General features: G+C 49.5%; 1 protein-coding gene across 3 annotated transcripts in view; it reads left to right on the top strand.

Moving 5' to 3' along the window:
• Positions 1–19,853, top strand: part of LOC134945523 (uncharacterized) — a 285,165-nt gene that overhangs the window by 247,686 nt on the left and 17,626 nt on the right. For all 3 annotated transcript variants that reach the window (XM_063934865.1, XM_063934866.1, XM_063934867.1), the window contains exons 16-19: positions 797–910; positions 1,654–1,775; positions 2,428–2,550; positions 3,059–3,101. In XM_063934865.1, coding sequence (XP_063790935.1) covers positions 797–910; positions 1,654–1,775; positions 2,428–2,550; positions 3,059–3,101 — 402 coding nt within the window. The remainder of the gene's footprint in view (positions 1–796; positions 911–1,653; positions 1,776–2,427; positions 2,551–3,058; positions 3,102–19,853) is intronic.

Genomic DNA, 19,853 nt, shown 5'->3' with positions numbered 1-19,853 from the left:
ACCCACAGGATGCTTGTCCTGCATGCGAGCGGCCCACTGCTGCCCATTAACGCCCATTTATAAGCAAGTGACCTATGACAGTGATGTGTACTTAGTGTTCACTCTAGAATCCGGGCAGTGCGCCGGACCTAGAGGGGCAGAAGCGTGTGCGCACGTGTGGCAAAAGGGGGCGTGGCCATGCAAAATAGGGGCGGGTCAATATGGGTAATAAAAGTGGGCGATTCAGCCCGCAGACGTAAAAAAAAGGGGCGTGGGCGGCCGGCGGCGTCACTGTTGGGGGCGTGCCCAGCACCTACGAAGGTGCTGGGCTTTCCCCAAGTGCTCTCTCAGCGTGAATGGACGCTCGGCATCTTTACACGCTGTGAGGGCAGGAAGCGGGCGGCTGTTTTAGCAGGGCGCCGCAGAAAGGGCAGGGCGGGTTTTGCCCTTAAAAAATCGTCCAGGGCGCGGCGCCCTGCTAAAACTGTCTAGCGTGAACACTATGTACTAAACTGAATAGCTCGCAGTTTCTCTAAGTTGTGCAAGTTGCAAATAAAATTATAATAAAAAGGCGAGACTCGTCTGCAGCTGTGAACTAGGGCCCATTGTGAGGAATGTCCTGGGCAGTACAGAAATATGATGTGCACCATTGTTCCAACGCGTTTCGTAAGCCTCACTGTGCAGTGTGACAATCATGAATGTTATACGGTGTTATTGGATGTTACGTTTCGCCAACATTCATTTCTAAACTAGTAACTTTTTAAACTACACATAAGTTTCCACATCGTTGGTGACGTACCTCCTGCCGTTGTTTTAGCCATCCACTTGGCATCATGCCGAGCTGATCCTCGTCATTCAAGCGGTGAACCGGTTTATGATGTCATCCCTTCCTCCGCTGCGTGGCATGCTGGAGCTGGTGTTAGCATTTGGGGTAAGAGTATGCACAATGTAAATGCTCTCTCTTTTTTTCCCGTGAACTTGAAAACTGTAGTTATAGCTGACTTGTGGGTGTTCTAATTACATTGGGGTATCGAGCAGGGAGTGGAGATGAGGATATCGAGCAGGGAGTGGAGATGAGGACCAGTGGAGATGTTTCCCATAGCAACCGGCATTCTCCCTATCATTTTATAGAATGTACTTAATAATGTTACCCCAATGCTGATTGGTTACTATCGGCAACTTCACTCTTTACATTGCTTGATACATCAACCCCAGTATTAGATAACATGAGAATAATATCAATTGTATCTTTGAATTTATATTAACCTTTAAAACCTCAGCACTTAGTCATATGCTATCAGTAAACATCTATGAACCTTCTCTCTCCCTCCCTGTATATGTGTATGTATGTGTGTATATATATATATATATATATATATATATATATATAAAAATAACAAACCTGCCTTGTCTTAACCTTTAAAACCTCAGCACTTAGTCATATCCCATCAGTAACCATCTATGAACTTTCTCTCTCCCTCCCTGTATATATGTATGTGTGTGTGTGTGTGTGTGTGTGTGTGTATATATATATATATAATGTGTGTGTGTGTATATATATATATATATATATATGTGTGTGTGTATGTATGTATATATATATATATATATATATATATATAAAATAATAAACCTGCCTTGTCTTAACCACATGTGTTTTATGTCCTGCTACAGCTTAACCACTGGGCCCTGTCTCTTCTGATGGAGGGAGTTAGTTACATGCACGCGCTGTTGCTTGGCTTCGCAGCCAACCTTAACGCGGAGCTGCGGGAGAAAGAGATATACGTGGTAGAAATGTAAGTTTCTTGTGTTCACAGTATTAGTGGGGGTTAGAGGGGGAGGAGCTTTCACACTTCTTTCAAATTCAAAGTGTCAATCTCCCTATACCCACCCATCTATACCCCAGTGTCAACATGTTCCAGTGTCCCCTAGTGGCTGATTGAGAAAGGTTCTTGTGTTAGTGAGGGCGCTGCAGGTGGCTTCTGTTTAGAATGTGGAGCAGCATTCATGTATTATAGATAAGTGTCCAGCCATTACCCTTTTTGTATGTGAGATCGCTCGTGAAATAGAAGATACAGTGAGGGAATTGCTGAAGCCGTAGAAGTAGTATTTCACACACTGACCAGCCTCTTGCACTGAGGAGCCCTAACAATTGGAAGCAGTCTGGAGATCTAACTTCTACCTCTGCAGGAAGCCGCATTAAGCTCCATTAACTCATTAGCAAATCTCAGAGACCTTTCCAAGACCGGGAGATTCTGCTACTAGCACATAAACCATACGTCAATATCGCATCGCATTCAGTGCCTCTCCGAAGGCTTCAGGTTGGAAGCGGGCACAGTGGAGAGGAGAACCGCTCATAGCAAGTCAGGATCATGTGACACCGCCTGTTAGCAATTGTCTAGATTATTTGGGTGTCTTCCCACTATTGTTACCCATCTTGTTTGACAGATTTAAAAACCGGGGACCCAACTATGTGTCACAACTCATTCCCGTGTTCTTGCTGAGCAGGACTGTGGAAGTTCGTTCTGTCGGGTTCCACATCATCGATATGCTCCTACAAAACGTATCCAAGTGAGTGTGAAATAAGAGGATTTGGGCACTTGGGGAAAGCTTTACAGTTAATACTTATTTCATACTGAAAACACTTTATTACAGAGTAATCTCTCTTTGTAAGGCAAGATGATGGCATGGGACACAGCTAGTGTTATAGCAAGGGGGAGAGGCACTGCGATCACAGTCATTGGTGGGGACATATACTCAGCTGCTATAGATTTCATGGGTATACTATTCTTACATAGAGTGGCTGGTAATCTTTTCATGTATTACTATTATTGTATTAGATACTAGGAAACATCCATAGTCAGCCATGTGTTCACAATAGGGAATGGCATCTTATACAGTGGCAGGTCACGTAGGCTGTGTGGTATGAGACTGCAGCCAGATGGACCTTCCCTGGCGTGGTCGCATCCCAGCTCTCACCCAGCGTGCCCTGGCACCTTAGTAGTAAACTTGTGTTATTAGCAATCATGCAGCCTAATCAAAGCACGGAACCAGTAATAACCTGTTATTTTGTGCTTAGGCTTCCATGGACTTGCGCTGTTGGCAATTGCTTGAAGAACTCTGTAAGTACATATCACTACACCTCATGTGTTCATTAGCCTGTACTGGGCTCTGCGTAACCCTCATCTAACGGGAAATGGCATATAAAAGTGCGGCATAGGTGATTGAGTTTCATATCCTCGCATCCATCTAGGAAACGTATCTGTGTGTGTGTGTGTGTGTGTGTGTATATATATATATATATATATATACATACATACATACATACATACATACATACATACATACATACATACATACATACATACAGAACCCTGCACTCTCCTTGGCAGCTTCATTCACCTTAATGCTTTAGTATACATCTGAATAAACAATGGGGTTTTGGTTTATGAATTGAACAATGCATGTAAGCTTGCGGCCCACTTCACGGGACCCCATTTCACAGCAAATTCTACTCTATCACTTAAACTTTGGGATCCCGTGAGGTGGGCTGCAAGCTTACATGCATTGTACAATTCATAAACCAAAACTCCATTGTTTATTCAGATGTATACTAAAACATTAAGGTGAATGAAGCTGCCAAGGAAAGTGTAGGGTTCTCTGTATATGTATATTTGAGTTCGGTCGTCCCACCACACCCCAACCTAGGGGTGGGGAATACTTGAGTGCACCCCTTTCCTGGGAATGGCGAGTGCAGTGGATCCTCGTGTGTGTGTATAATAAGGTTAATTTCTGCTGCGGGGTACACTGGGCTCCACAAGGATTGGACAATGGGGTGTAGAGTAGGATCTTGATCCGAGGCACCAACAGGCTCAAAGCTTTGACTGTTCCCAGAATGCACAGCGCCACCTCCTATATCACCCCGCCTCCCAGCACAGGAGCTCAGTTTTGTAAGTTGGTGCTGCAGTAAGCAGGCACTTAACAGAGGGGCTGCTCCAAGCAGCCCTAAGAAAAGCTTTTTATGGGGTAAAAAGTGAAGACTTCAAGGGCAGCAGCGGTGGTAAATGTCTTGTGAAGGTGGGTACAAAATAGACGATGTGCTCTATGAGCGTCGTCGTCGTCTGGTGTTTCTACCTCCTGGGCCGGGCAGTCGGCGGCTGGACATGCACGCTGAGCGATATGACGCTCATATCGCTCAGTGACGTCATGCCGCGGCCGGACCGTGCAGGCAGCTCTTGGACGACAGTCATGATTGAGCATGCATGCACGGCCGACAGCGAGGGTCGTTAACGACCCGCGGGGCAGCGCATCGGTCGCTGTCACGGGCATTCACACTTGCCGAGGAAGTGAGCGACGATGCTCAGGAAGGGCGCTGTACACTCCCGAGCCCTGGTTGCCGGGTACCTACAGCGGAGGCTCCGGTTTTCTTCACGTTAGACACACACGGCTGGGGCTCTCCAGGATCGCGTGGCTGCGTTTCGGGAGGTGGTAAGTGGGTCCCGCTTGCGATCCGGCGCGGTCAGTGGGAGGCGGGCCGCGCGCGCTGGCGGTGGACACTGTGGCAGTACAGGCTATCCCACTAGATCACCAGGGCATGGGCGCAGGTCAGGTTTTCTCTAAACCAATTCTTATATCGCCCACAGTACCCGGTGGTTTTGCCAGCAGAGGGGATAAGGCTTAGACCTGAAGCCCCTCCCCCAGCCCCAGGGCGCCATTTCTAGCAAGTGTTCCCGCCCTGGAGCTGCATATCTGTCTTTTCCTCACTCCCTGTCAGTGTCTGCGGCGCCATTATCCCTCAGCTCACTGTTCCTGGGACTGCTTGGGCAAATCCTCCTATGTAAAGCCGCCTAGTTGTCAGCGCTGTGCCTTTACATGACACTTAAGTATTCTACCTGCCTTTTTAGACAGTGATAGTTAAGAAAGAGTGCACTTAGTCAGGGTTTTATAGTACAATTACCCTGTGATATACATCCAGTTCTTACTGTGTACTGTTGTATCTATTGTTATATAGCTGTGTAAGCTAGTCCAGTGCAGTATTATTGTCAGTAATAACCTCTGCATTGTACAAACTGTGACTTTGTGTGTGTGCATTTGATAGCTGAGTGGTGTCCATTTCGTGTCTTTCACTCAACCTGCTATCCCTATATTCCATAACCTGAGGGGGCTTGGTGCGTCAGGTGTTATCTAATATAGGATTTTCACAAAGATATACTGTATTACGTATTTCTCTGACGTCCTAGTGGATGCTGGGAACTCCGTAAGGACCATGGGGAATAGACGGGCTCCGCAGGTACTATCTGGTGTGCACTGGCTCCTCCCTCTCCCTCTATGCCCCTCCTCCAGACCTCAGTTAGAATCTGTGCCCGGTCAGAGCTGGGTGCTCCTAATGGGCTCTCCTGAGCTTACTAGTAAAGAAAGTATTTATTAGGTTTTTTATTTTCAGTGAGCTTCTGCTGGCAACAGACTCACTGCTACGTGGGACTAAGGGGAGAGAAGCAAACCTACCTGCTTGCAGCTAGCTTGTGCTTCTTAGGCTACTCGACACCATTAGCTCCAGAGGGTTCGAACACAGGCACCTGTCCTCGATCGTCCGTTCCCGGAGCCGCGCCGCCGTCCCCCTCGCAGAGCCAGAAGAACAGAAGCTTGAAGACGACGAAATCGGCGGCAGAAGACTCCTGTCTTCATTTAAGGTAGCGCACAGCACCGCAGCTGTGCGCCATTGCTCCCAGCACACTTACACACTCCGGTCACTGTAGGGTGCAGGGCGCTGGGGGAGGACGCCCTGGGCAGCAATTGAAGTACCTTTTGGCAATAAAAATACATATATACAGTCTGGCACTGTATATATGTAAAAACCCCCGCCATTTTTTCTCTATCGTCCTAGTGGATGCTGGGGTTCCTGAAAGGACCATGGGGATAGCGGCTCCGCAGGAGACAGGGCACAAAAAGTAAAGCTTTAGGATCAGGTGGTGTGCACTGGCTCCTCCCCCTATGACCCTCCTCCAAGCCTCAGTTAGATTTTTGTGCCCGGCCGAGAAGGGTGCAATCTAGGTGGCTCTCCTAAAGAGCTGCTTAGAAAAGTTTAGCTTAGGTTTTTTATTTTACAGTGAGTCCTGCTGGCAACAGGATCACTGCAACGAGGGACTTAGGGGAGAAGAAGTGAACTCACCTGCGTGCAGGATGGATTGGCTTCTTTGGCTACTGGACATTAGCTCCAGAGGGACGATCACAGGTACAGCCTGGATGGTCACCGGAGCCTCGCCGCCGGCCCCCTTGCAGATGCTGAAACGAGAAGAGGTCCAGAATCGGCGGCAGAAGACTCCTCAGTCTTCTTAAGGTAGCGCACAGCACTGCAGCTGTGCGCCATTTCCTCTCAGCACACTTCACACGGCAGTCACTGAGGGTGCAGGGCGCTGGGAGGGGGGCGCCCTGGGAGGCAAATGAAAACCTTTTTTGGCTAAAAATACCTCACATATAGCCTCCGGGGGCTATATGGAGATATTTAACCCCTGCCAGAATCCATTAAAGAGCGGGAGACGAGCCCGCCGAAAAAGGGGCGGGGCCTATCTCCTCAGCACACAGCGCCATTTTCCCTCACAGAAAGGCTGGAGGGAAGGCTCCCAGGCTCTCCCCTGCACTGCACTACAGAAACAGGGTTAAAACAGAGAGGGGGGGCACTAATTTGGCGTTAGAAATATATAAAAGATGCTATAAGGGAAAACACTTATATAAGGTTGTCCCTATATAATTATAGCGTTTTTGGTGTGTGCTGGCAAACTCTCCCTCTGTCTCTCCAAAGGGCTAGTGGGTCCTGTCCTCTATCAGAGCATTCCCTGTGTGTGTGCTGTGTGTCGGTACGTGTGTCGACATGTATGAGGACGATGTTGGTGAGGAGGCGGAGCAATTGCCTGTAATGGTGATGTCACTCTCTAGGGAGTCGACACCGGAATGGATGGCTTATTTAGGGAATTACGTGATAATGTCAACACGCTGCAAGGTCGGTTGACGACATGAGACGGCCGACAAACAATTAGTACCGGTCCAGACGTCTCAGAAACACCGTCAGGGGTTTTAAAACGCCCGTTTACTTTAGTCGGTCGACACAGACACAGACACGGACACTGAATCCAGTGTCGACGGTGAATAAACAAACGTATTCCTTATTAGGGCCACACGTTAAGGGCAATGAAGGAGGTGTTACATATTTCTGATACTACAAGTACCACAAAAGAGGGTATTATGTGGGATGTGAAAAAACTACCGTAGTTTTTCCTGAATCAGATAAATTAAATGAAGTGTGTGATGATGCGTGGGTTCCCCACGATAGAAAATTATGGGCGGTATACCCTTTCCCGCCAGAAGTTAGGGCGCGTTGGGAAACACCCCTTAGGGTGGATAAGGCGCTCACACGCTTATCAAAACAAGTGGCGGTACCGTCTATAGATAGGGCCGCCCTCAAGGAGCCAGCTGACAGGAGGCTGGAAAATATCATAAAAAGTATATACACACATACTGGTGTTATACTGCGACCAGCGATCGCCTCAGCCTGGATGTGCAGAGCTGGGGTGGCTTGGTCGGATTCCCTGACTAAAAATATTGATACCCTTGACAGGGACAGTATTTTATTGACTATAGAGCATTTAAAGGATGCATTTTCTATATATGCGAGATGCACAGAGGGATATTTGCACTCTGGCATCAAGAGTAAGTGCGATGTCCATATCTGCCAGAAGATGTTTATGGACACGACAGTGGTCAGGTGATGCAGATTCCAAACGGCACAAAGGTGTATTGCCGTATAAAGGAAGAGGAGTTATTTGGGGTCGGTCCATCGGACCTGGTGGCCACGGCAACTGCTGGAAAATCCACCGTTTTTTACCCTAAGTCACATCTCTGCAGAAAAAGACACCGTCTTTTCAGCCTCAGTCCTTTCGTCCCTATAAGAGTCATATCTGCCCAGGGATAGAGGAAAGGGAAGAAGACTGCAGCAGGCAGCCCATTCCCAGGAACAGAAGCGTTCCACCGCTTCTGCCAAGCTCTCAGCATGACGCTGGGACCGTACAGGACCCCTGGATCCTACATGTAGTATCCCAGGGGTACAGATTGGAATGTCGAGACGTTTCCCCTTCGCAGGCTCCTGAAGTCTGGTTTACCAAGGTCTCCCTCCGACAAGGAGGCAGTATGGGAAACAATTCACAAGCTATATTCCCAGCAGGTGATAATCAAATTACCCCTCCTACAACAAGAAAAGGGGTATTATTCCACATTATATTGTGGTACTGAAGCCAGAAGGCTAGGTGAGACCTATTCTAAATCTAAAAAAATTTGAACACTTACAAAGGTTCAAATCAAGATGGAGTCACTCAGAGCAGTGATAACGAACCAGGAAGAAGGGGACTATATAGTGTCCCGAGACATCAGGGATGCTTACCTCCATGTCCAAAATTTGCCCTTCTCACTAAGGGTACCTCAGGTTCGTGGTACAGAACTGTCACTATCAGTTTCAGACGCTGCCGTTTGGATTGTCCACGGCACCCCGGGTCTTTACCAAGGTAATGGCCGAAATGATGATTCTTCTTCGAAGAAAAGGCGTCTTAATTATCCCTTACTTGGACGATCTCCTGATAAGGGCAAAGTCCAGGGAACAGTTGGAGGTCGGAGTAGCACTATCTCGGATACTGCTACAACAGCACGGGTGGTTTCTAAATATTCCAAAATCGCAGCTGATCCCGACGACAAGTCTGCTGTGCCTAGGGATGATTCTGGACACAGTCCAGAAAAAGGTGTTTCTCCCGGAAGAGAAAGCCAGGGAGTTATCCGAGCTAGTCAGGAACCTCCTAAAATCAGTGCATCATTGCACAAGGGTCCTGGTAAAGATGGTGACTTCCTACGAAGCAATTCCATTCGGCAGATTTCACGCAAGAATTTTTCAGTGGGATCTGCTGGACAAATGGTCCGGATCGCATCTTCAGATGCATCAGCGGATAACCCTATATCCAAGGACAAGGGTGTCTCTCCTGTGGTGGTTACAGAGTGCTCATCTTCTAGAGGGCCGCAGATTCGGCATTCAGGATTGGATGCTGGTGACCACGGAGGCCAGCCCGAGAGGCTGGGGAGCAGTCACACAAGGAAAAAACTTCCAGGGAGTGTGATCAAGTCTGGAGACTTTTCTCCACATAAATATACTGGAGCTAAGGGTAAATTTATAATACTCTAAGCTTAGCAAGACCTCTGCTTCAAGGTCAGCCGGTATTGATCCAGTGGGAAAAACATCACGGCAGTCGCCCACGTAAATAGACAGGGCGGCACAAGAAGCAGGAGGGCACTGGCAAAAACTGCAAGGACTTTTCGCTGGGCGGAAAATCATGTGATAGCACTGTCAGCAGTGTTTCATTCCGGGAATGGAAACTGGGAAGCAGACTTCCTCAGCAGGCACGACCTCCACCCGGCAGAGTGGAAACTTCATCGGGAAGTTTTCCACATGATTGTAAACCGTTGGGAAATACCAAAGGTGGACATGATGGCGTCCCGTCTGAACAAAAAACGGGACAGGTATTGCGCCAGGTTAAGAGACCCTCAGGCAATAGCTGTGGACGTTCTGGTAACACCATGGATGTACCAGTCGGTGTATGTGTTCCATCCTCTGCTTCTCATACCTAAGGTACTGAGACTTATAAGACGTAGAGGAGTAAGAACTATACTCATGGCTCCGGATTGGCCAAGAAGGACTTGGTACCCGGAACTTCAAGAGATGCTCACAGAGGACTTATGGCCTCTGCCGCTAAGAAGGGACTTGTTTCAGCAAGTACCATGTCTGTTCCAAGACTTACCGCAGCTGCGTTTGTCGGCATGGCGGTGGAACGCCGGATCCTAAGGGAAAAAGGCATTCCGGAAGAGGTCATTCCTACCCTGGTCAAAGCCAGAAAGGAGGTGACCGCACAACATTATCACCACATGTGGCAAAAATATGTTGCGTGGTGTGAGGCCAGAAAGGCCCCACGAAGAAATTTCAACTCGGTCGATTCCTGCATTTCCTGCAAACAGGAGTGTCTATGGGCCTCAAATTGGGGTCCATTAAGGTTCAAATTTCGGCCCTGTCGATTTTCTTCCAGAAAGAAGTGGCTTCAGTTCCTGAAGTCCAGAAGTTTGTCAAGGGAGTATTGCATATACAACCCCCTTTTTGTGCCTCCAGTGGCACTGTGGGATCTCAACGTAGTTCTGGGATTCCTCAAATCACATTGGTTTAAAACCAGTCAAATCTGTGGATTTGAAGCATCTCACATGAAAAGTGACCATGCTCTTGGCCCTGGCCTGGACCAGGCGAGTGTCAAATTGGTGGGTTTTTTTTCTCAAAAAAGCCCATATCTGGTTGTCCATTTGGACAGGGCAGAGCTGCGGACTCGTCCCCAGTTCTCTCCCTAAGGTGGTGTCAGTGTTTCACCTGAACCAGCTTATTTTGGTGCCTTGCGCCTACTAGGGACTTGGAGGACTCCAGGTTGCTAGATGTTGTCAGGGCCCTGTAAATATAGGTTCCAGGACGGCTGGAGTCAGGAAAACTGACTTGCTGTTATCCTGTATGCACCCAACAAACTGGGTGCTCTTGCTTCTAAGCAGACTATTGCTAGTTGGATGTGTAATACAATTCAGCTTGCACATTCCTTGGCAGGCCTGCCACAGCCAAAATATGTAAATGCCCATTCCACAAGGAAGGTGGGCTTATCTTGGGCGGCTGCCCGAGGGGTCTCGGCTTTACAACTTTGCCGAGCGGCTATTTAGTCAGGGGCAAACACGTTGGTAAAATCCTACAAATTTGATACCCTGGCTAAGGAGGACCTGGAGTTCTCTCATTCGGTGCTGCAGAGTCATCCGCACTCTCCCGCCCGTTTGGGAGCTTTGGTATTATCCCCATGGTCCTTTCAGGAACCCCAGCATCCACTAGGACGATAGAGAAAATAAGAATTTACTTACCGATAATTCTATTTCTCGGAGTCCGTAGTGGATGCTGGGCGCCCATCCCAAGTGCGGATTATCTGCAATTCTTGTACATAGTTACAAAAATCGGGTTATTATTGTTGTGAGCCATCTTTTCAGAGGCTCCGCTGTTATCATACTGTTAACTGGGTTCAGATCACAGGTTGTACAGTGTGATTGGTGTGGCTGGTATGAGTCTTACCCGGGATTCAAAATCCTTCCTTATTGTGTACGCTCGTCCGGGCACAGTATCCTAACTGAGGCTTGGAGGAGGGTCATAGGGGGAGGAGCCAGTGCACACCACCTGATCCTAAAGCTTTACTTTTTGTGCCCCGTCTCCTGCGGAGCCGCTATCCCCATGGTCCTTTCAGGAACCCCAGCATCCACTACGGACTCCGAGAAATAGAATTATCGGTAAGTAATTTCTTATTTTTACACAGAAAGCGGGACAGAAGCCCGCCACCGAGGGGGCGGGGCCTTCTTCCTCAGCACACCAGCGCCATTTTCTCTTCACAGCTCCGCTGGAAGCAGCTCCCCAGGCTCTCCCCTGCAGTATCCAGGTACAAGAAGGGTAAAAAAGAGAGGGGGGTGCACATAAATTTAGGCGCAAATAAAACATATAAGGCAGCTATTGGGTAATCACTTAGTATAAGTGAAAATCCCTGTGTTATATAGCGCTGTGGTGTGTGCTGGCATACTCTCTCTCTGTCTCCCCAAAGGACTTTGTGGGGTCCTGTCCTCAGTCTGTGCATTCCCTGTGTGTGTGCGGTGTGTCGGTACGGCTGTGTCGACATGTTTGATGAGGAGGGTTACGTGGAGGCGGAGCAAGGGCAGATAAGTGTGGTGTCGCCCCCGTTGGGGCCGACACCTGATTGGATGGATATGTGGAAGGTCTTAAATGACAATGTAAGCTCCTTACAAAAAAGGTTTGATGACGCTGCAGCCTTGGGACAGCCGGGGTCTCAGCCCGCGCCTGCCCAGGCGACTCAGAAACCGTCAGGGGCTCATAAACGCCCTCTATCTCAGATGGTTGACACAGATGTCGACACGGAGTCCGACTCAAGTGTCGACGATGATGAGGCACATTTACAGTCTAAAATGACCAAGGCCATCCGATACATGATTATTGCAATGAAAGATGTATTACACATTTCTGAGATTAACCCTGTTAATACCAAGAGGGTTTATATGTTTGGGGAGAAAAAGCAGCCAGTGACTTTTCCCCCATCTGATGAATTAAATGAATTATGTGAAGAAGCGTGTAGTTCCCCTGATAAGAAACTAGTGATTTCTAAGAGGTTACTGATGGCGTACCCTTTCCCGCCAACGGACAGGTTACGTTGGGAAACATCCCCTAGGGTGGACAAGGCGCTGACACGCTTATCTAAAAAGGTGGCCCTGCCGTCTCAGGATACGGCCGCCTTAAAGGAGCCTGCGGATAGAAAGCAGGAAGCTATCCTGAAGTCAGTGTATACACACTCTGGTACTCTACTGAGACCTGCTATTGCTTCAGCCTGGATGTGTAGTGCTGTAGCAGCATGGACAGATACTCTGTCAGACGACATAGATTCCCTCGACAGGGATACTGTTTTGCTAACTCTGGGCCATATAAAAGATGTCGTCTTATATATGCGGGATGCTCAGAGGGACATTTGCCTGCTGGGCTCTAGAATTAATGCTATGTCCATTTCTGCCAGGAGGGTCTTATGGACTCGGCAATGGACAGGAGATGCTGATTCTAAAAAACACATGGAGGTTTTGCCTTATAAGGGTGAGGAATTGTTTGGGGACGGTCTATCGGACCTCGTGTCCACAGCGACAGCTGGAAAGTCGACTTTCTTGCCTCAGGTTTCCTCACAGCCTAAGAAAGCACAGTATTATCAAATGCAGTCCTTTCGTTCTCAGAAAGGCAAGAGGGTCAGGGGCGCATCCTTTCTTGCCAGAGGCAGGGGTAGAGGTAAGAAGCTGCACCATGCAGCCAGTTCCCAGGAACAAAAGTCCTCCCCTGCTTCCACTAAGTCCACCGCATGACGTTGGGGCTCCACAGGCGGAGCCAGGTGCGGTGGGGGCGCGTCTCCGAAACTTCAGCAACCAGTGGGTTCGCTCACAGGTGGATCTCTGGGCTGTACAAATTCTATCTCAGGGATACAAGCTGGAATTCGAAACGACTCCCCCCCGCCGTTACCTCAAATCAGCCTTGCCAGCTTCCTCCATGGAAAGGGAGGTAGGGCTGGCGGCAATTCACAAGCTGTACCTCCAGCAAGTGATTATCAGGGTCCCCCTCCTTCAACAGGGAAGGGGTTACTATTCCACAATGTTTGTGGTACCGAAACCGGACGGTTCGGTGAGACCCATTCTGAATTTAAAATCCTTGAACACTTAAATAAAGAAATTCAAGTTCCAAATGGAATCGCTCAGAGCGGTTATTGCAAGCCTGGAAGAGGGGGATTTTATGGTGTCGCTGGACATCAAGGATGCTTACTTGCATGTCCCCATTTACCCACTTCACCAGGAGTACCTCAGGTTTGTGGTACAGGACTGTCATTACCAGTTCCAGACGTTGCCGTTTGGCCTGTCCACGGCACCGAGGATATTTACCAAGGTAATGGCCGAAATGATGATACTCCTTCGGAAGAAGGGAGTTATAGTTATCCCGTACTTGGACGATCTCCTCATAAAGGCGAGGTCCAGAGAGCAGTTGTTGATCAGCGTAGCACTCTCTCAGGAAGTGTTGCAACAGCACGGCTGGATTCTGAATGTTCCAAAGTCGCAGCTGATTCCTACGACGTGTCTGCTTTTCCTGGGCATGATTCTGGACACAGAACAGAAGAAGGTGTTTCTCCCGGTGGAGAAGGCCCAGGAATTAGCATCTCTGGTCAGCGACCTCCTGAAACCAAAACAGGTATCGGTGCATCACTGCACGCGAGTCCTGGGAAAGATGGTGGCTTCATACGAAGCCATTCCCTTCGGCAGGTTCCATGCAAGGATCTTTCAGTGGGATCTGTTGGACAAGTGGTCCGGATCGCATCTTCAGATGCATCGGCTGATCACCCTGTCTCCAAGGGCCAGGGTGTCTCTTCTGTGGTGGCTGCAGAGTGCTCACCTTCTCGAGGGCCGCAGGTTCGGCATACAGGACTGGGTCCTGGTGACCACGGATGCAAGCCTCCGAGGATGGGGGGCAGTCACTCAGGGAAGAAACTTCCAAGGGCTGTGGTCAAGTCTGGAGACTTCTCTACACATAAATATACTGGAACTAAGGGCCATTTCCAACGCCCTGAGTCAAGCAGAGCCCCTGCTTCGAAACCGGGCAGTGCTGATTCAGTCAGACAACATCACGGCGGTCGCCCATGTAAACCGCCAGGGCGGCACAAGAAGCAGGATGGCAATGGCGGAAGCCACAAAGATTCTTCGGTGGGCGGAGAATCACGTGCAAGCACTGTCAGCAGTGTTCATTCCGGGAGTGGACAACTGGGAAGCAGACTTCCTCAGCAGACACGACCTCCACCCGGGAGAGTGGGGACTTCATCAAGAAGTCTTCACACAGATTGCAAAGCGATGGGAACTGCCACAGGTGGACATGATGGCATCCCGCCTCAACAAAAAGCTAAAAAGATATTGCGCCAGGTCAAGGGACCCTCAGGCGATAGCTGTGGACGCCCTAGTGACACCGTGGGTGTACCAGTCGGTATATGTGTTTCCTCCTCTTCCTCTCATACCCAAGGTACTGAGAATAGTAAGAAAGAGAGGGATAAGAACAATACTCATTGTTCCGGATTGGCCAAGAAGGACTTGGTACCCAGAACTGCAAGAAATGCGCACAGAGGACCCATGGCCTCTGCCTCTCAGACAGGACCTGCTGCAACAAGGGCCCTGTCTGTTCCAAGACTTACCGCGGCTGCGTTTGACGGCATGGCGGTTGAACGCCGGATCCTAGCGGAAAAAGGCATTCCGGATGAAGTTATTCCTACGCTGATAAAGGCTAGGAAGGACGTGACAGCAAAGCATTATCACCGTATATGGCGAAAATATGTTGCTTGGTGTGAGACCATGACGGCCCCTACAGAGGAATTCCAGCTGGGTCGATTCCTGCACTTCCTACAGTCAGGGGTGACTATGGGCCTAAAATTGGGGTCCATAAAGGTCCAGATTTCGGCCCTATCCATTTTCTTTCAAAAAGAACTGGCTTCACTGCCTGAGGTTCAGACGTTTGTTAAGGGAGTGCTGCATATTCAGCCCCCTTTTGTGCCACCAGTGGCACCCTGGGATCTTAACGTTGTGTTGGATTTCCTGAAATACCACTGGTTCGAGCCACTTAAGACCGTGGAACTAAAGTATCTCACGTGGAAAGTGGTCATGCTGTTGGCCTTAGCATCGGCTAGGGGTGTGTCGGAATTGGCGGCTTTGTCATGTAAAAGCCCATATCTGATCTTCCATATGGACAGGGCAGAATTGAGGACTCGTCCCCAATTTCTCCCAAAGGTGGTATCAACGTTTCATTTGAACCAACCTATTGTGGTGCCTGCGGCTACTCTGGACTTGGAGGACTCCAAGTTGCTGGACGTAGTCAGGGCTTTGAAAATATATGTTTCCAGAACGGCTGGAGTCAGGAAGACTGACTCGCTGTTTATCCTGCATGCACCCAACAAGCTGGGTTCTCCTGCTTCAAAGCAAACTATTGCTCGCTGGATCTGTAGCACGATTCAGCTGGCTCATTCTGCGGCTGGATTGCCGCATCCAAAATCAGTAAAAGCCCATTCCACAAGGAAGGTGGGCTCTTCTTGGGCGGCTGCCCGAGGGGTCTCGGCTTTACAGCTTTGCCGAGCGGCTACTTGGTCGGGTTCAAACACCTTTGCAAAGTTCTGCAAGTTTGATACCCTGGCTGAGGAGGACCTTGTGTTTGCTCATTCGGTGCTGCAGAGTCATCCGCACTCTCCCGCCCGTTTGGGAGCTTTGGTATAATCCCCATGGTCCTTACGGAGTTCCCAGCATCCACTAGGACGTCAGAGAAAATAAGAATTTACTCACCGGTAATTCTATTTCTCGTAGTCCGTAGTGGATGCTGGGCGCCCGTCCCAAGTGCGGACTTTCTGCAATACGTGTATATAGTTATTGCTTAAATAAGGGTTATTGTTATGAGCCATCCGTTGAGTGAGGCTCAGTTGTTGTTCATACTGTTAACTGGGTAAGGTTATCACAAGTTGTACGGTGTGATTGGTGTGGCTGGTATGAGTCTTACCCTGGATTCCAAAAATCCTTTCCTTGTAATGTCAGCTCTTCCGGGCACAGTTTCCCTAACTGAGGTCTGGAGGAGGGGCATAGAGGGAGGAGCCAGTGCACACCAGATAGTACCTAATCTTTTCGTTAGAGTGCCTCAGTCTCCTGCTGAGCCCGTCTATTCCCCATGGTCCTTACGGAGTTCCCAGCATACACTACGGACTACGAGAAATAGAATTACCGGTGAGTAAATTCTTATTTTTTCTCTGTGATTTAGTCACCATATCTTTCCTTTATCTCTGCTAGTGCTGACTACACTGCGCAGGGGTTTGGGTTGAGATATAGTGCTGCTGATAATTGTACTGTTAACCTCATACTGCAAGTTATATCATGTCTGCTTCTGAGGGTAACGGTTCTGGGGCTGAACACACTGCCGGTGTTGCTGACGCAACGGGGCCATATGAGGAGAATATAGCAGCTGTGGGCTCTGGTTCTGGGGGCTCCTTGCCCCCCAGTGGGACTGTGGCAACGGAGGCACATACTGACCCACCGTGGGCCGCTTTTTCCATGCTTCTGCATACGCTAGTTCATAAACTAACTCCCCCTATGGGACCCCCAATGCCGGTACAACCGTATGTGGTCCCTGCTGCTAACCCGCCATGGGCGGACGATTTATCTGCTCAATTAAAGAAGTTGAACCAGTCCTTGACTACTAAGAAGTCTGACCAACACTCGCCTAAGTCCAAGAGGTCCTCTAAGCGAGCGCTTATCTCCTCACAATCCACTGCTGTCACGGACACCTCGTCTGATGAAGATGGCACATATGCTGACCCCTCAGGTTCTGTCTCGGATACGGCTGATGGGGAGGGTAGTTCACATGTGGATGTTCCTGATCTTTTGGAGGCTATTAAGTTAATTCTGCAGATTACGGATGATCCCGAGCCATCCGTCCCTCCTAAGAAACCAGATAGGTTCAAGCGTCAGAAGGTGATTAAGCAAGTTTTACCTCACTCTGACCACCTAGTGGATATACGTCAGGAACCCTGGGAAAACCCGGGTACGAAGTTTGTGCCTCAAAACAAGATGCTGGCTTGCTATCCCCTCGCGCCAGAGCTGTTTAAAAATTGGGAAACGCCTTCCTCCAGTAGACTCGCATGTGACTAGGATGGTGGTTTTCTCAGCTCTACCTGTCACTACAGTCACGTCTCTAAAAGAGCCTACGGATAAACGTGTGGAGGGTTGTCTGAAAGCGATTTACACCCTTACAGGTACTGCACAAAGGCCCACTATTGCAGCTACATGGGCTGCAGAGGCTATTGAAGCATGGGACTTGGAGTTAGAAGCTGAAATCTCTTCTGACCATGCTAGACAATGCTTGTTATATATTGTCACAGCTTCTCGATATATTAAAGAGGCGGCTTCTGATGCTGGTATCCTAGCAGCCAAGGTCTCTACTACGTCAGTCCTGGCTCGCCGCATATTATGGCTGAGATCCTGGTATGTGGATCTGGACTCGAGAAAAAACCTGGAGGTACTCCCTTTCAAGGGAGATATTCTGTTTTGGGAGGACTTAAATAAGATTGTGGCTGACGTGGCTACTGCCAAAACTGCCTGTCTGCCTAATACCGCTCCTTCTGTGTCGAAGGCTAAAGATACGTCCTTTCGCCCCTTTGGTCCTTCAGGTAAAGCAAAAGGTCAGGCGTACCATAAGCAGACCCGCACTTCCAAACCTGGTAAGCCGAAGCCCAAAAGAGCCTGGGCTGCCGGTCAGACAGCTGCTAAGACCGATAAGCCTGCCGCATGACGGGGTGGGCCTCTCCCTGGGGGATCCCAGGGTGGGGGGCCGGCTTCTAGGGTATTCCCAGGAATGGTTGAAGACCACTTCAGATGCCTGGGTACGGGAAGTCGTCACTCGAGGTTACGCCATAGCCTTCAAATACCGACCCCCTCATTGATTTTGCCAGACAGACGTCCCTGTGGACCAGGCAAAGGCAAAAACTCTACACTCGGTGGTACAGACCCTCCTGGATACAGGAGTCGTAGTACAGGTGCCTCTTGCTCAGAGGGGCCGGGGGTACTATTCTCCGTTGTTTCTAGTCCCGAAACCGAATGGGTCCTTCCGGTCCATTCTCAACCTCGAGGCATTGAACAGGTTTGTGAAGGTTTCCAAGTTCCGTATGGAAACCCTTCGCTCTATAGTTCTGGCCTTGGAACCTGGGGACTATATGGTCTCCCTGGACATACAGGATGCTTACCTGCATATTCCTATAGCAGTGTCACATCAACAATACCTGAGGTTCGCTATTGGCAACCTACATTACCAGTTTCGGGCGTTACCTTTTGGTTTAACAACGGCTCCGCTAGTCTTCACCAAAGTTATGGCGGTGATGATGGTGAAACTCCGCCGTCAAGGGGTCAGGATACTGCCGTATCTGGACGACTTGTTAATCCTGGCAAATTCCCCAGATCTTCTCCTGCGTCATCTGGATAGATATGACGGTCCAGTTTCTACAAGCCCACGGGTGGCTCATCAACTGGAAGAAATCCTCCCTGGTCCCTGCTCAGAGCATGGTGCACCTGGGAGCGTTGTTGGACACTCACAACCAGAGGTTGTTCTTGTCTCAGGAGAAAGTCCTGAAGATTCAGGACAGGATTCGTTGCTTCCTTTCTCGTCCGCAAGTGTCGATACATTCGGCAATGCAGGTGCTGGGCCTAATGGTATCAGTATTCGACATGGTGGAGTATGCTCAATTACATTCTCGCCCCCTCCAGAGGCTGATTCTAGCCAAGTGGGACGGCCTGCCTCACCGGATCAGATCTCAAATGATCTTCTTGACTCCGGAGGTCCGTCTGTCACTACACTGGTGGCTCCGGGACCAACAATTGTGCAGGGGTCATCCCTTCTGGATATCCAACTGGGTCCTGTTGACGACAGATGCCAGTCTAAGAGGTTGTGGCGCTGTGCTGGAGCAACACTCCCTTCAGGGTCGGTGGACCAAGGAGGAATCTCTCCTCTCGATCAACATTCTGGAATTGCGGGCGGTCTTCAATGCGTTGAACCTGGCCCAGCATTTAATTCAGAACCGTCCTGTTCAAGTACAGTCGGACAACGCCACCACAGTGGCTTACATAAATCATCAAGGCGGCACTCGAAGCCGTTTGGCAATGAAGGAAGTCTCACGGATTCTGCAGTGGGCGGAACGCCATCTACCGGCCATATCGGCAATATTCATTCCGGGAGTCATGAATTGGGAAGCGGACTTTCTCAGTCGTCAGGACATGCATGCCGGCGAGTGGGGCCTCCATCCAGAAGTGTTTCAACTCCTCGTGGAAAAGTGGGGTTTTCCAGACGTGGATCTGATGGCGTCTCGACACAATCACAAGGTTCCGGTCTTCGGAGCAAGGAGAAGGGATCCTCAAGCAGCATTCGTGGATGCGCTGGCGGTGCCGTGGAGGTTTCGGCTGCCGTATGTGTTCCCTCCGGTGTCACTCCTGCCCAGGGTAATTCGGAAGTTCAAGCAAGAAAAAGGAAATCTGCTTCTCATAGCTCCGGCGTGGCCCAGACGGCACTGGTTCTCAGACCTGCAGGGCCTATCGTCAGAGCGTCCATTTCTACTTCAACAACGCCCAGACCTCCTCGTTCAGGGCCCCTGTGTCTACCAGGACCTAGCCCGGCTATCTTTGACGGC

The sequence above is a fragment of the Pseudophryne corroboree genome, chromosome 7, assembly GCF_028390025.1.
Source record: "Pseudophryne corroboree isolate aPseCor3 chromosome 7, aPseCor3.hap2, whole genome shotgun sequence".
Classification (NCBI taxonomy): Eukaryota; Metazoa; Chordata; class Amphibia; order Anura; family Myobatrachidae; genus Pseudophryne; species Pseudophryne corroboree.
The sequence above is the reverse complement of the archived record's forward strand: the minus strand, read 5'-3'. Positions and strand labels throughout refer to the sequence as shown.